At 40.6% G+C, this 13,134-nt stretch overlaps 1 protein-coding gene across 3 annotated transcripts in view; it reads right to left on the bottom strand.

Moving 5' to 3' along the window:
• LOC101703649 (nuclear envelope pore membrane protein POM 121-like) overlaps positions 1 to 13,134 on the bottom strand; it is a 78,732-nt gene that overhangs the window by 16,158 nt on the left and 49,440 nt on the right. The window contains exons 2-3 of one of the 3 annotated variants that reach the window (XM_021242646.2): positions 8,437 to 8,515; positions 4,933 to 5,148 (exon numbers count right to left, since the gene is read on the bottom strand). In XM_021242646.2, coding sequence (XP_021098305.2) covers positions 4,989 to 5,148; positions 8,437 to 8,515 — 239 coding nt within the window. In that variant the 3' untranslated portion in view covers positions 4,933 to 4,988. Of the gene's footprint in view, positions 1 to 4,932; positions 5,149 to 8,436; positions 8,516 to 13,134 lie in introns of those variants that run through there. The other 2 variants (XR_015444891.1, XM_087195019.1) reach the window with 2 other exon arrangements.

The raw sequence follows: 13,134 nt of genomic DNA, 5'->3' as shown, positions 1-13,134 counted from the left end.
AGCATCACACACCCTACATCCAGCCACCTCTGAAGAGCCCACCTGTGACTGAATTAGGCTTTGAGGGGACATCTAGACACAAGCCATCACACCTCCCTATCAAAATTCCAGTGGTATTTTTCACAGAAATTGTTTTTTAAATCCTAAATGTCATACAGAACTGCAAAAGAACCCAATAGGAAAATTTAAGACAAAGCCAGAGATACAATATTTACTGATTTCAAACTATATGCTAACGGTAACCAAATAGTATGATATGGACCTAAAACAGATGCATAAACAATTTTTCAAAGGTACAGAATCAAGAACCCAGAAATGAACCCATGCATACATAGTCAACTAATTTTTAATAGAAAAGCCAAGACTCTACAATGGAAAAGTGACAAATGGTGTCGAGAAAACTGAATGTTCATGTGCAAAAAATTATGTTAGATTATTTTCTCATACAGTGTTCAAAAATAAATTCAAAGTGAACTTAGAAGACTTACTTTAAGACTAGGAACTATAAAGCTCCTAGGAAACATAGGGGGAAATTTCTTTGACCTTGGCCTCAGCAATAATTTTTGGGATTTGATGGCAAAAGCAAGACAACAGGCACAAAAATAATGAAATGATGCCCTATCAAGATAAAAAGTTTCCCCACAACTAAGAAGCAGTCAACAAAATAAAAAGATAACTCCTGGGGACTTAGCTCAGAGGTGCTGCCGCCTGCCTCACAAGTGCAAGGTCCCTGGTTCAATCCCTGGTACTAAAGAAAGAAAAAAAGATAACTTACATAATGGGAAGAAATACGTATATCACACATATCTGATAAGGGATTAATATATTGAATTGATAAGGAATGCATACAAATCAACAGCAGAAAAAGAAGCCAGTTTAAACATCAGAAATGGATTCCATTTTCATTAAAACCCTACTTAACCATTCCTCTTCCTATTTACCTCAGATAGCCACCATTCTACTTTCTGAATCTTGCTGTTCTAGACACCTAGTATAAGGGGAATTATACAGTATTTGTTCTTTTGTGTCTAGCTTATTTTATTTAGCATAACATTTTCAAGATATATCCATGTTGTCACATGTAAGAGACTCCCTTGCTTTTTAAAGCTGAATAACATTTTATTGGATGTATATGCTAATCTTTATCTATTTATCTGTGATGGATGGGTTACTTTCACCATTTGGCTAATGAGAATAAGGTTGCTGTGAACACTAGTATAGTAATACCTCTTCCAATTCCTACTATCAGTTCTTTAGAGTATATGGCCAAAAATAGAATTATTCAATCATACAGTAATTTAATGCTTACTTTTTGGTGTAATGCCACATTATCTTCCATAGAAACTGTACTGTTTTTATATTCCTATCAACAAAACACAGAAATTCCAATTTCTCCACATTCTCATCAACACTTAGTAATCACCCAAGTGAGTATGGAGTGTTATTTCATTGGTTTGAATTCTATGACCTTGATCATTGATGTCGAGCATTTTTCATGTCTTTATTGGCCATCTATGTATCTTCTTTGGAGAAATATCTAGTTCTTTGCCCATTTTTAAATTGAGTTGTTTTAGTTATTGAGTTATAGGATGTCTAGATAGTCTGGATATTTATTAGATATATGATTTAATTTTTTAAAATAGTTTTCTCTCAATCTGTGGGTTTTTCTGTGTCTGTCACTGTCCTAATTGGGTCCTTTGATGCACAAGTATTTTAATTTTGATGAAACCCAACTTATCCATTATTTATTTTGTTTTCTGTGTTTCTGGTGGCACTGGTAAGTAATCATTGCCAAATGTAACAGTGTGACGCTTTCCTCTAAGTTTTCTCCTAGGAGTGATACAGTTTTAGCTCTGAGGCTGAGGTCTTTGACCCATTTTAGGTTAATCTTTCTGTGAGATGCAAAGTAAGGATCCATCTGCAGTCTTTTTCATATGGATGTACAATTTTTCCAGGGACCATTTGTTGAAAACATTTTCTTTCACCATTAAATGATGTTGGCTCTCTTGTCAAAATCAACTTACCATATATTCAACATTTAATTTCTGAGCTTATTCTATTCCATTGATCTATATGTCTATCTTTATGCCAGGGTCATAATGTTTTTGAGGGATTCTTTTTAAAATATATATGGCTCCCCACACACACACAAAAAAAATTGCCTGAGTCTAGCATACCCTGTGCAGCTCTACTGATTTTTTTTTTTTTGGTACCAGAGATCAAACACGGGTCCTTGTGCTTGTGCAGCAGGCAGCAAAACCACTGAGCTAATTCCCCAGCCCTCTACTGATTTTTGGAACCCTGCTCTACGATCCTTCAGTGATGAGTATTGTAGATATGGCTGACCAGCTTGATTTATTTGCTGTCTTAAGGGACTTACCCTGTTAGCTGTCTGTCCAAGACATTCTATATCTTCAATATTCACCAGAGAGTAATTCAGTATCAATCAGTTTTCCAGAGAATGTGTTCCTTAAATTGTCTTTAAAGCTCTAATTTCAGAAACTTTCTAATATTATATGTTAATATATTTGTTCTGTTGAAATATTTCACTTCTTTGCTGGGTTACAGTTCACATCTTGTTTTCTTACATTACGTTCTCTCTGAAGTTTTGGATCTCTTCACTATATTCATGCTTGTCAGAAGTGATTGCTTCATTGTGTTTTTAAAAATTATTACTTTGTCCTAATTAATACTTTTCTTAACATTCCTTTACTCCTTAGCAGCCTTTATTATGATATGTTTTAGCTATCTGTAATTTATTTTTTCTCATTTTTAGATCTTTTAGTCTTCTGATTTTTTTTGTAGGTTCTCTGCTACTTCTTTTTTGTTACCTCATCATTGAAGGAGGTGGGTTTTTCTTTAGTAACTATTTGCATGATTTTCTGTGAGGGACATTTAGAGCTTCCTAACAGTATAACTGCATTTTTTTTCTTTTGGTCTAGGATTTTCTGTTTCTTTAGCTTTTACTTTTCCCAGCCAAAACAGAAAAGTTTCAGAGCTGATGAAATAAAAGATTCTTTTCTCTTCACCTGGTACAAGGACAGACAGTTCTTATAAGTATGGCATATCTGTGTGATTCTGTGTTGGGCCTATTTGATGACTTTCTAAAACCACTTTGCCACCGCCCGTACATGCCCTCACTTCCACTGACACAAAGGTTTTGAACCTACGACTGTACTTCTCACCTTTGAGAAGTAGCTTTTGCTGCCTCTTTCTAAGTATATAGATACAAAATACTCTCTTCTCACTTCAACTCGTGCCCGGCACTCTTTGCCACCATATTTGGCAGTCCTTCTTGATATTTTGGGTTTCACAGTTTTAGCTAACTCTCAGTTTCTCTGAAAATGGGCATTCAATTTCAGTTTCTCCTGTGGCCTTTGAATGATTTATTCTATAGAAAGAGAAAAATGTTGGTTTTATGATGCCGTTTATGGAGGTAAATTTGCAGTGCTCAGTTGCATTTAGCTCCAAGTTCTTCTGAATGTCTGCTTTCTTATGTGAGATGGCAGCCCAGAGGTGAGAGCACCCTTTGTGCTGGGAACAAATTGCAGCAGTGTCATTTTTCCATCATAAACATTATTGACCTAAAATGGCATTTCAGCCTTCAGTTTTGTTTTTATTAGAACCATCTCTAAACATCTAGAAAACAGTTAATGATAAAATAACTTCTTCATATATAAATATATGGGAAAATTTTAAGTCACACTTTAATAGGTTAAAATGTTAATCTATTGAACTACATTTAATTCCATCTGATTTCTCTGTAGTCAGTGGTGGAAAACATTTTTCCACACTTCTTGTGTGTGTTCTGCGCAAATGCGTGCATTTGTATACAATGTGTGTGGGATGCTCTCGTTTGTATCTGTGAATGGTCAGCTCCTTAGGCTGCTGTCGATTTGCACTGTGAGGTGAAGGAGGAGGGACTTGAAAGCAGAAGGCTGATAAGCTATGCAAACCAGGGATTGTTCAGGAACTAGGAGCCAGGTTTGCCATCAACTGCTTCATGACTTTCTCCTCAACAAACCTTCTAATTAAGAATTGCACTAAGGAAACACTTTAATGTTTCTTAATTGAGTGTCTACTCCACGAAAGAAACATTAATGAGTACTCTGGAAGAATAAAAGTTTTGACGATGATTCTTGGAGTGTCCCTAGAGAGACCAGGGTCTCAAACCTCCCCATCCGGCAGCACTAGCATCTCCTGGGATCTTGTTAAAAACAAATTCTTGAGCCCCAGATGAAACCTGTTAAGCAGAGACTGTGGGTGAGGACCTGCAATCTGTGCGTTAACAAGGCCTCCTGGTGGTTTTAATGCACATGTGTGAGGATCACTGATATCATGCATCGTCCCTGAACTTTTTTTCTCATAAAAATGTGAGTCACTGTGAGTACTGAGTGACCTTACCATGTAAAGATTGAAAAGTACAAATTGGTATAAAATTTTAGGTATATTGTCCACCATAAAAGGAGATAAACTGAAATGAGAATCTCTGAGAGTTCAATCTTCTTTTACACAATTTGAGCAGCAAGTCATGAATTAACCTTAATATAAAAGTCAATGCCCTCCCTAAAAGCTACCAGTCAAGGATGTTGTTATTACTAATCTGGATAGGAACAGGGTTTTCTTTTGTGGTGCAGATTCAGAGGAAATTCTGAAATTGGACAGGACCTCACAAAAAAGACAGGAGGGATTCCTGGGCCTTAACCCATTTACCTGTTACTCGCTAAAAGGGAAGACATGTTTTTTCCCCCTATCCTCCCTTACTAACAGTGTAGTGGAATGAGCTCTTCCCTTACTCCCTGGTGGTGAAGGGGATGGTGTCTCCTATCATGTACCAAGAGGAAATTCTCCAAAACCTGGGGAAAATGTCTTTAAAACATCATATTCATGACACCATGGAAAATTACTAGACACGAGCACGTCACATTGACGTCTTTGAAAGCTAGTTCATTCTTTTGTCAGATTTTCTCTGCCAGAGCTAGGCTCTTTCAGCTGAAGGCCCTTCCCCCATTTTTCTTCCTTCTCAATAAGTCTTTTCCTGTGAGTTCATGCTGTTTCTCTGTTTTAATTTCTATTGTGACTGAAGCAAGTTCCCGAACACATCCTGTATCATCATGACACTCCATGGTCCACTGACATATTTTCCAGCTAGAATGAGAGTGAAACAAATATCAGTGCAGCTGTGAGGAGGAAAAGAAATCCAAACAGAAATCAGAATTAGTACAGGAGAGGGAGGAGCTGCTCCACCAGATCAGCAGAATGAATACTTGTCGGTACACACTGAGTCACTTCCTGCCCCCTGAATGGAGTCACACCATCTGTCAGGTGACAAGATTTCTGCGAATTTGAGGACAGAGACACTCTCTTCACTCCATCTTAGGTAAGGTGACGCCTTGAGTGTAATTCTATTGCTTTTCACTTTATTGAAAGATTTGATTGATGCTTAATTGATAAGTAGCAGTGCAGGGACACAGAAGAGAGAAGTCAGGACGGATAGAAATAGTCTTATGAAGGACAATGCAACAGTGTGCTTAGGTACACTATGAGTTTTTGGAGAAAAGTACAGAGGAGGAAGTGTGCTGTGAGGCTGAGGGGATCCATATGGGGGTGTGTGCGCCTTCTCCTCAGGTGTCACTTGTTACGGCCTCCTCTGAAGGAATCTGACCACACCCTCCTCGGCCGACCAGAGACCACCCTACATGCCCCCATTCAGCACAGCGGGACCCAGGGACTCACTATCACCAGCCCTGCTATTGACAGCAACCACTGCTCCCTGTGCTTTCCCAAGCCTCATCCTTGGCCAACCATTACCCCCTGGGCTCTCTCAAGCCTTGCTCTTGGCAGGTAGTCACAACCTTCTTTTGGGTAGCAAAAGTTTATCTATGGTTTGCGAAGGCAGAGAAGCTACCGCACAGCAAGCAAGGGCGGGCTGCGAGGTAGGGGAACCACTGTACTTAGAGAGGTAAGTTGGTCCCAAAAAATAACTGTTTCACTGATTGGTGTAATCTAGGCCAATCAGGGTCTTAGCCTTTGTTTCTGGAGTGAGCAAAGGGTCAGGGGGTCTAGGGGCACACAGGAAATGCATGCAAAGATTTCACAAAAGGCAACTTGCTCAAGTACATGGTGCAAAGTAAGCATGTGGTCATTTCTGTAATGATCAGCCACACAGGTCAGGACCTATGCCCCTGCCTACATCCCCCTCTAGCTGTCCCTACAACATAATATTGTGTTCAATGTTACAGATGAGATAAATGGCACCATAATAGTGAGAGATGGAGGTTGGAGGGGGAAGAGAATGTTTTCATTAAGGGCTATCAGACTTTTCTGAGGTAACATTTAATAGAAGCCTATAGAATGAGAATGAACCAGAGACAGTGATCAAGCTAGACAGAACAGCATTTCCTAAGGCTGGAAGGTAGAGAGGGTCATGGTCCCAGGCAACTGGCGTGGCAACACACACTCTCCAGAACACAGGGTCCTTAAAGACAAGGGCACACAGAAGTGGGCTTACAGGTGCCAAGGGCAGCAGGTAACAACACTGAGGACACTGGGCTCAAGTGAACTAAGTGCACCAGGGACAATAGGAGGCCTTTGTGGGCAGAAGAGGGAGCAAGAGGAAGATTCCAGGCAGGAACGTCCACATGAGCTATCACAGAAGGTTCACTTAGAACACATGCTGTCCTGCCTGCCCTGCCTGCCATCTGCTGCTGCCCTCACCCACAAGTCTGAGTGCTTCATCAACCCCATCGCCCCTGAAGCCATCACAGATCAGTGGCCTGAGAGGTGTGCCTCCTGTCTGCAGAGCTAGTGAGCCAGTTTCAGGAGCGCCTCTTGTTTATTTGTTTGTTTATTTATTTTGAGACAGGGTCTCACTATGTACTTAAGCCTGGCCCTGAACTCACTATGTAGGACAGGCTGGCCTCGAACTCACTGCAGTTCTCCTGACTCAGCCTCCCAAGTGCTGGGATTACACTTGTGTGTCACTACACCATGGTGTCTTATGTGGCATTCTTAACCTGATTTTACTGAAATGTTTAACTGAAACCCAAACTAATTAAATATCATTTTAGGTTGATATTGGGATGGAGCACAGGGTCAGCCAGCGTACCTGGCCCCCCATAAACACACACAACACGCATATACACACACACACATCACACACACACATACAAACTTATCGTTAGAGACCCAAATGCCTAACTTATCTTCAGACTTCCATTAGTGACTCTACCCAAGTTTCTAGTGTGAATTCTGTGACTATCTTTTACTGAGTTGTCAAAATCCACATCTTCAGCCTTTGCAAACCCTAAAAATCCCAAGCAGTCTGCCATTGGTGATCCAGACCCCAGGAAAAACAAGCAGAAGGGGTTTGGAGAGATGTCTGTAATCTCCATTGCTGCCCAGCAAGTTCCTGCTGCCCACTTGATTTCAGGCCAGACATGTGAATTTCTTCACTCTGCAGAAACCAAGCTGTCTGAAGAGAGGGCAGGGGCTCCCCCCAGTCTTCCTAGCCTAGGACCTTCCTGGAAGACAGGTGGCTGGGGCAGAGTGGCCAGAAGAGCTACCGATAACACTATGTATGACAGCTCAGGCTCCAGCACAGGACAACAGGGGTTCTTCAAGAAAGCAGGGACCCCGTCATTTGATAGAGTATACATTTACGTAAACCACAAATTATGTGCTATCATGTACATCCCTACAATATTTATTTCTATATATTTGTATTGTCCTTGTTTTTTTATTTGTTTTTCCAGTGCTGGGGATCAGTCCCAGGGCCTTGTGCATGCTAGGCAAGCATTCTACAACTGACCTACCCTCTCAAACCTGTATTTATACTGTCACTTAACAAAGGAATGAAAATGGAGAAATAAAGAGGCTGTTCTACACACTGTAATGTGTGAGATTTACTTGGATTTTGATTCAAGCAAACTTGAATGTGGAAGGTATAATGATAAGTGAAACTTGAGTGCTAACAAAAAACTATCAATTTTTCAAATGTAATAATGGTTTCACTGATTTTCAACATGACCCTTTTCTTTACAGATGCGTTCTGACATTGTCATTGATGCAGACCTGAGGTGGTAATGCTGGCTAGGAGTAAGTGCTAACGCTGCTGGCAGGCACATGTGGACACACACAGAAGCAGCCTGGAGAGGCAGGTGGAACTCCAGAAGCAAGGGGCCTGGGGAACCAGAATGCCTTGCTGTAGACCTGGGCCTGCCACTGCCGCTGAAGAGAGAGACACAGGGCCTGGGAAGGTCACTCGGGGCCCCTGAACCTGTTTCTCTCTTTTTTTTTAAGGAGTTGCATCCACCCAGTGGAAGATCACAAGATGCCACACAGACTCTTTAAGGTCCTGGTACATGGAAAGTGGTCAAGCCGTGGTGGTGAAGGTCGTGACTGAGAGCCAAAAAGGCAACGCAGGTGGGATCATACCTTGTGGCCATTGCAGGCCTGGTGCTTCTGCTCTTCACATAGCCTGGCTCTGACCCGGATGGGAGTAGCATCCCTCCCGCTGTAGAGACAGAAATTTGTTATTGGGGCAGAATACTGAAACACTTTACATACTAGTTTTATCTTAAACTTTTCATTTGAAATAATTTTAGAGTTAGGCAAATGCTGCAAAAATTGTGAAAATTTCCTATAACCCCTTCATCTAGGTTCTAATTGTACCTATGACCAAAAAATTAAAATTAAGAAACAGACATTTATACAATCTTACTACTTGGAAGAATTCATTTGGATTTTACCTGTGTGCCCAATAGTGACCCTTTTCTATTCCAGCATCCAATCAGGGACCCCACATTATGTTTACTTATCATGGCCACTGAGCCTGCTCCAGTCTAACTTTGATCTTTCTTTACTTTTGGGGGTTTGTTTTGTTTGTCTGTTTGGTACCAGGGATTGAACTCGGGTCCTTGCACTTGCAAGGCAGGCAGCAGAGCCACTGAACTAAATCCCCAGCCCCTTTCTTTACTTTATGATAGAGTATCCCCCTTGGTTTTTACAGTTTTCGCCTATTACAATAGGGTTATACATTTTGGCAAAGACAGTATAGAGATAAAGTGCCCTCCCCAACATGCTGTGTGCAGACATACATAGTGTCACTAACTTCTATTACTGGTGCTATCACTATTGATATTTTGTTTATGGTAGTGTTTGACAGGGTTTTCTCCTTTGTAATTAATCATTATCATTGGGAATTTCTTTGAGACTACATAAATAACCCATTTCTCTACATCTACTCACTTTACATTTCACAAACATCTACCCAGTTTAGTATCCACTGCAGATATTCCTCATTTAATGACCTACCTGTTTAATGACTGTTCAGACCTATGACTGAGGCCTTTTTTTTCTGAATTATGAGCCACAGCTTGGATTTAGTACTGTCTTTTTAAAAATACAGTTCTGGGTTGATAAGTGCAGGCAGATCCCAGGAAGCAGCTGTGTGCCCCAGACCAGCTCAGCTGCAGGTGGATCCCAGCCAGGGCTCCACCCTGACCCCAAGGCCTCCTGCTCACCCACCCAAGCCAAAGGCCCACCCAGAAAAGAGCTGCACAGGCACACAAGCTTCAGCCAGAGGCCCATCATACCATCCGCCATAGCCAAGGACCTGCCTAGAAAAGAGCTACAAAGGCACACAAGCAATACCCAAAGGCTCACCCCGATACCATTGATAAGTGCTTGGAGACCTTAGCCAAAGCCTTCCCAGACAACAGGAACCGAGGTGCACAGCCCCCAGCCAAAGACCCTCCCAGAAACAGCTACATAGGGGCCCCAGCGAGAAGCATGCCAAGATACCATCCCAAGTGTGCACAGGCCCCAGGCAGAAGCCTGCCCAGACAACAAGTCAGCTGAGGGATCCAGAAGGCCACCACTCTGAACCTAGGAATTGGTGTACTGGTGAGCAGCAGAGTAGAGGCTGCTGAGTGGCTTGCTGAGAATTCAAGACCACTGGGTGAGCATAAAGTCACCTCAAAAAAGGCACAGCAGGATGCATCTCTTGAAATGAGAAGATACGTAAATAAGTCTCAAAACCACACTTCCAGATCACCTAAGGCAACCCCAAAGGGCAACGAGATGGATCAATCTGATACTCAACCACCTGAACTCCCTGAACTGGCAACAAAAGAGGACCTGGAAAAAATGAAATCAGAAATAATTTCTCAGATAACAGCAGAGATTGTGCCCATAGTACAAGACATGATTAATAAATCTAGAGTGGACACAGATTAAAAAATACAGGAGCTGGGGATTTAGCTCAGTGGTTTCGCCACCTGCTGCACAAGCGCAAAGACCCAAGTTCGATCCCCGGTACCAAAAAAAAAAATACAGGAGCTAAAGAACACGATGGAATCCCAACATGGGAAACTAATGGAATCCATGAAACAGATGCAAACAGATTTCCAGGAAATTAAAAACTCCATTGAAAGTTTACACAGCAGAATGAGCAAATGTGAGGATAGAATTTCAGATATAGAAGATAGGATTGCAATTACTGAGCAGGAAAAGAACAATTTATTAAAATTAGTAAGGAACAGAGGAAGCTCCCCACCTCCACCCCAGGCTCCTAGGGCAGTGAAGCTCAGCCGGTCCCAGCACCCTGAAGGAAGCTCCCTTGCTGCCATCCCAAGCTCCTAGGGCAGAGAAGGTGAGCCACATGGGCGCCAGAAGCACCCCCCCATGGAAATGAGAAGACACATAAACAAGCCTCAAAAACAGACTTCCACATCACCTACAGCAAGCCCAAAGGGAAACGAGATGGAACACTCTGATACTCAACCACCTGGACTCTCTGAACTGGCAACAAAAGAGGATCTGGGAAAAATGAAATCAGAAATAATTGCTCAGATAACAGCAAAGATTTTGCTCATGGTGCAAGACATGATTGATAAATCTAGAGAGGACACAGATAAAAAAAATAGAGGATCTGAGGAACATGATGGAATCCCAACATAGGAAACAAATGGAATCCATAAAGCAGATACAAACAGATTTTCAAGAGATTAAAAACTCCATCAAAAGTCTGCACAGCAGAATGAACCAATGTGAGGAGAGAATTGCACATATAGAAGATAAGATTGCAATTAGTGAGGAGGAAAAGAAGAATTGCTTTAAAATTGTAAGGGAACATGAGAAATCAATCCAGCAGCTGCTAGATGATGCAAAGAAGAATAACATAAGACTGATTGGAGTCAATGAAGAGGAGAGAGTGCAGATGACATAAAAAAACTGTTCACAGAAGTGATGACAGAAAATTTCCCAAGGAGGGGAAAAGAACTTGACATACAGATAAGTGAGGCATATAGGACTCCAGCTAGCCTTAATCAAAAAAAATCTACACATAGGCATATAATAGTTAGGATTCCAGAAATCCAACAGAAGAATAAAATTCTACAAGCAGTGAGAGAAAAGAAACAAATCACATAGAAAGGAAAACCCATCAGAATCACAGCAGACTTCTCAATGCAAACCCTCAAGTCAAGAAGAGCTTGGAGTGATGTATTTCAAGCCCTAAAGGAAAACAGCCTCCAACCCAGATTGATGTACCCCGCAAAACTATCTTTCAAAATTGAGGGAGAAATAAGATACTTTCATGATAAAGAGCACCTCAGGAACTTCATGAATACCAAACCGGCACTCCAAAACATTTTAGACAATACCCTAGGAAAAGACAGTGAGGATCACAACCCCAGGAAACCCAGCAGAATGAATCCATTGGACGTGACAAATTAAACGCAAAGCGGGAGAATCCAACAAAAAGAAAAAGTCATGACAAGGCTTTTAAAACTTTTGACTTCATCTCCCTAATGAGTGTATAATTCAATCTTATTATTGTATTGATTAGTATTTTTCTGATTCTAGAATTGCACACCATTCCTTGTGCTGTACTGGCTATTTATCATCTTCTTATGTCTACATTTTAATTGGGTTGTCTATTAATGAGCTCTAAGAATTCCTTATATATTCTGCTCATAGGTTGTATGCATTGTAAATATGGTCTGTTTAAGGACTACTTTTCATTTTAATGATGTCATTTAAAGTTCTAAATTTTGATGGAATCTCGTCAATTTTTTTTCTTTTATGCATCATGATTTTTGTATCCTAGGTAGTTCTTGCCTATCCTAAATTCATAAACATTTTCCCTTATAATTTCTTCTTAAAGTTTTACACTTTTAGGCTTTCATATTTAGGTTCATAGATCCCTTCAAGTTATTTTCATGTATGGAAAAAAAGGATTGGGGTTAATTTTTTATATACGGATACCAGGTGTTCTAGTGCCATTTGCTGAAGACACTATCTCTTCCTCGGCTCTTGAATTGAGTTTATATTCTATAAAATGCTAATGTTAAATAATCTTTCAAAACTCAGTGGACCATATATGTGTGGTTCTATTTCTAGATTCTCTGTTTTATTCCAATGATCTACATGTCTTTCCTTACACCAACACTGCCTTGATTACTGTAGCTTTAGAAGAAGTCTTAAAATTGGGTGCTAAACATCTTCCAACACTGTTTTTGTTTTTGTTTTTGGCTTTTCTGGGTCCTTTGTACTCCTACATAACTTTTAAATTTCAATATCCAGTTCTTCATTTATAGAAAGTATATACAGACCTGAATTTTTATATATACCTTGTGTTTTCTAAGCCTGCTAAATTCAAGAACAAGTTCTAGGGGCTCCTAGAGATTTCTTAGTATTTTCTCTGTAGATGATCATTTCATCTACATATAAAGATTTTGCTTCTGCCATGCCAATCCTATCCTAGTTGTGTCACTTTATTGCCAGACTATTTTGGTTTAGACCTATGTTTCAAAGTCTAATGGACAGATGAAGAGTAGGCATATATGCCCTTGTTCCCCACTTTAGGGAGAAAGCATTGTATCGTCTCCATTCGTAGAAGGAGTTTTGGTTGGAAGTATGGAGTACATGTCTTTGATCTGTTGAGAAGGTTCTGGTCTACTTCTAGTCTCCTGATAGCTTTCACCATGAACAGCTGTAGAGTTTAGTCCAGTACTCTTGCTCCAACTAGTGACAGGATCACATGGCTTTCTCCTTTCCTCTGTTAAAATGATGACTTTTGGGGGTGGATCTTCCAATGCTGAACCAACACTGCCATCCCTATAACAAAAC

This window comes from Heterocephalus glaber, unplaced genomic scaffold (genome assembly GCF_053883595.1).
Source record: "Heterocephalus glaber isolate CG9 unplaced genomic scaffold, H.glaber_assembly_v1.0 deba00001606, whole genome shotgun sequence".
In the NCBI taxonomy this organism is placed as follows: Eukaryota; Metazoa; Chordata; class Mammalia; order Rodentia; family Bathyergidae; genus Heterocephalus; species Heterocephalus glaber.
This window is presented reverse-complemented; position numbering and strand designations above follow the sequence as displayed.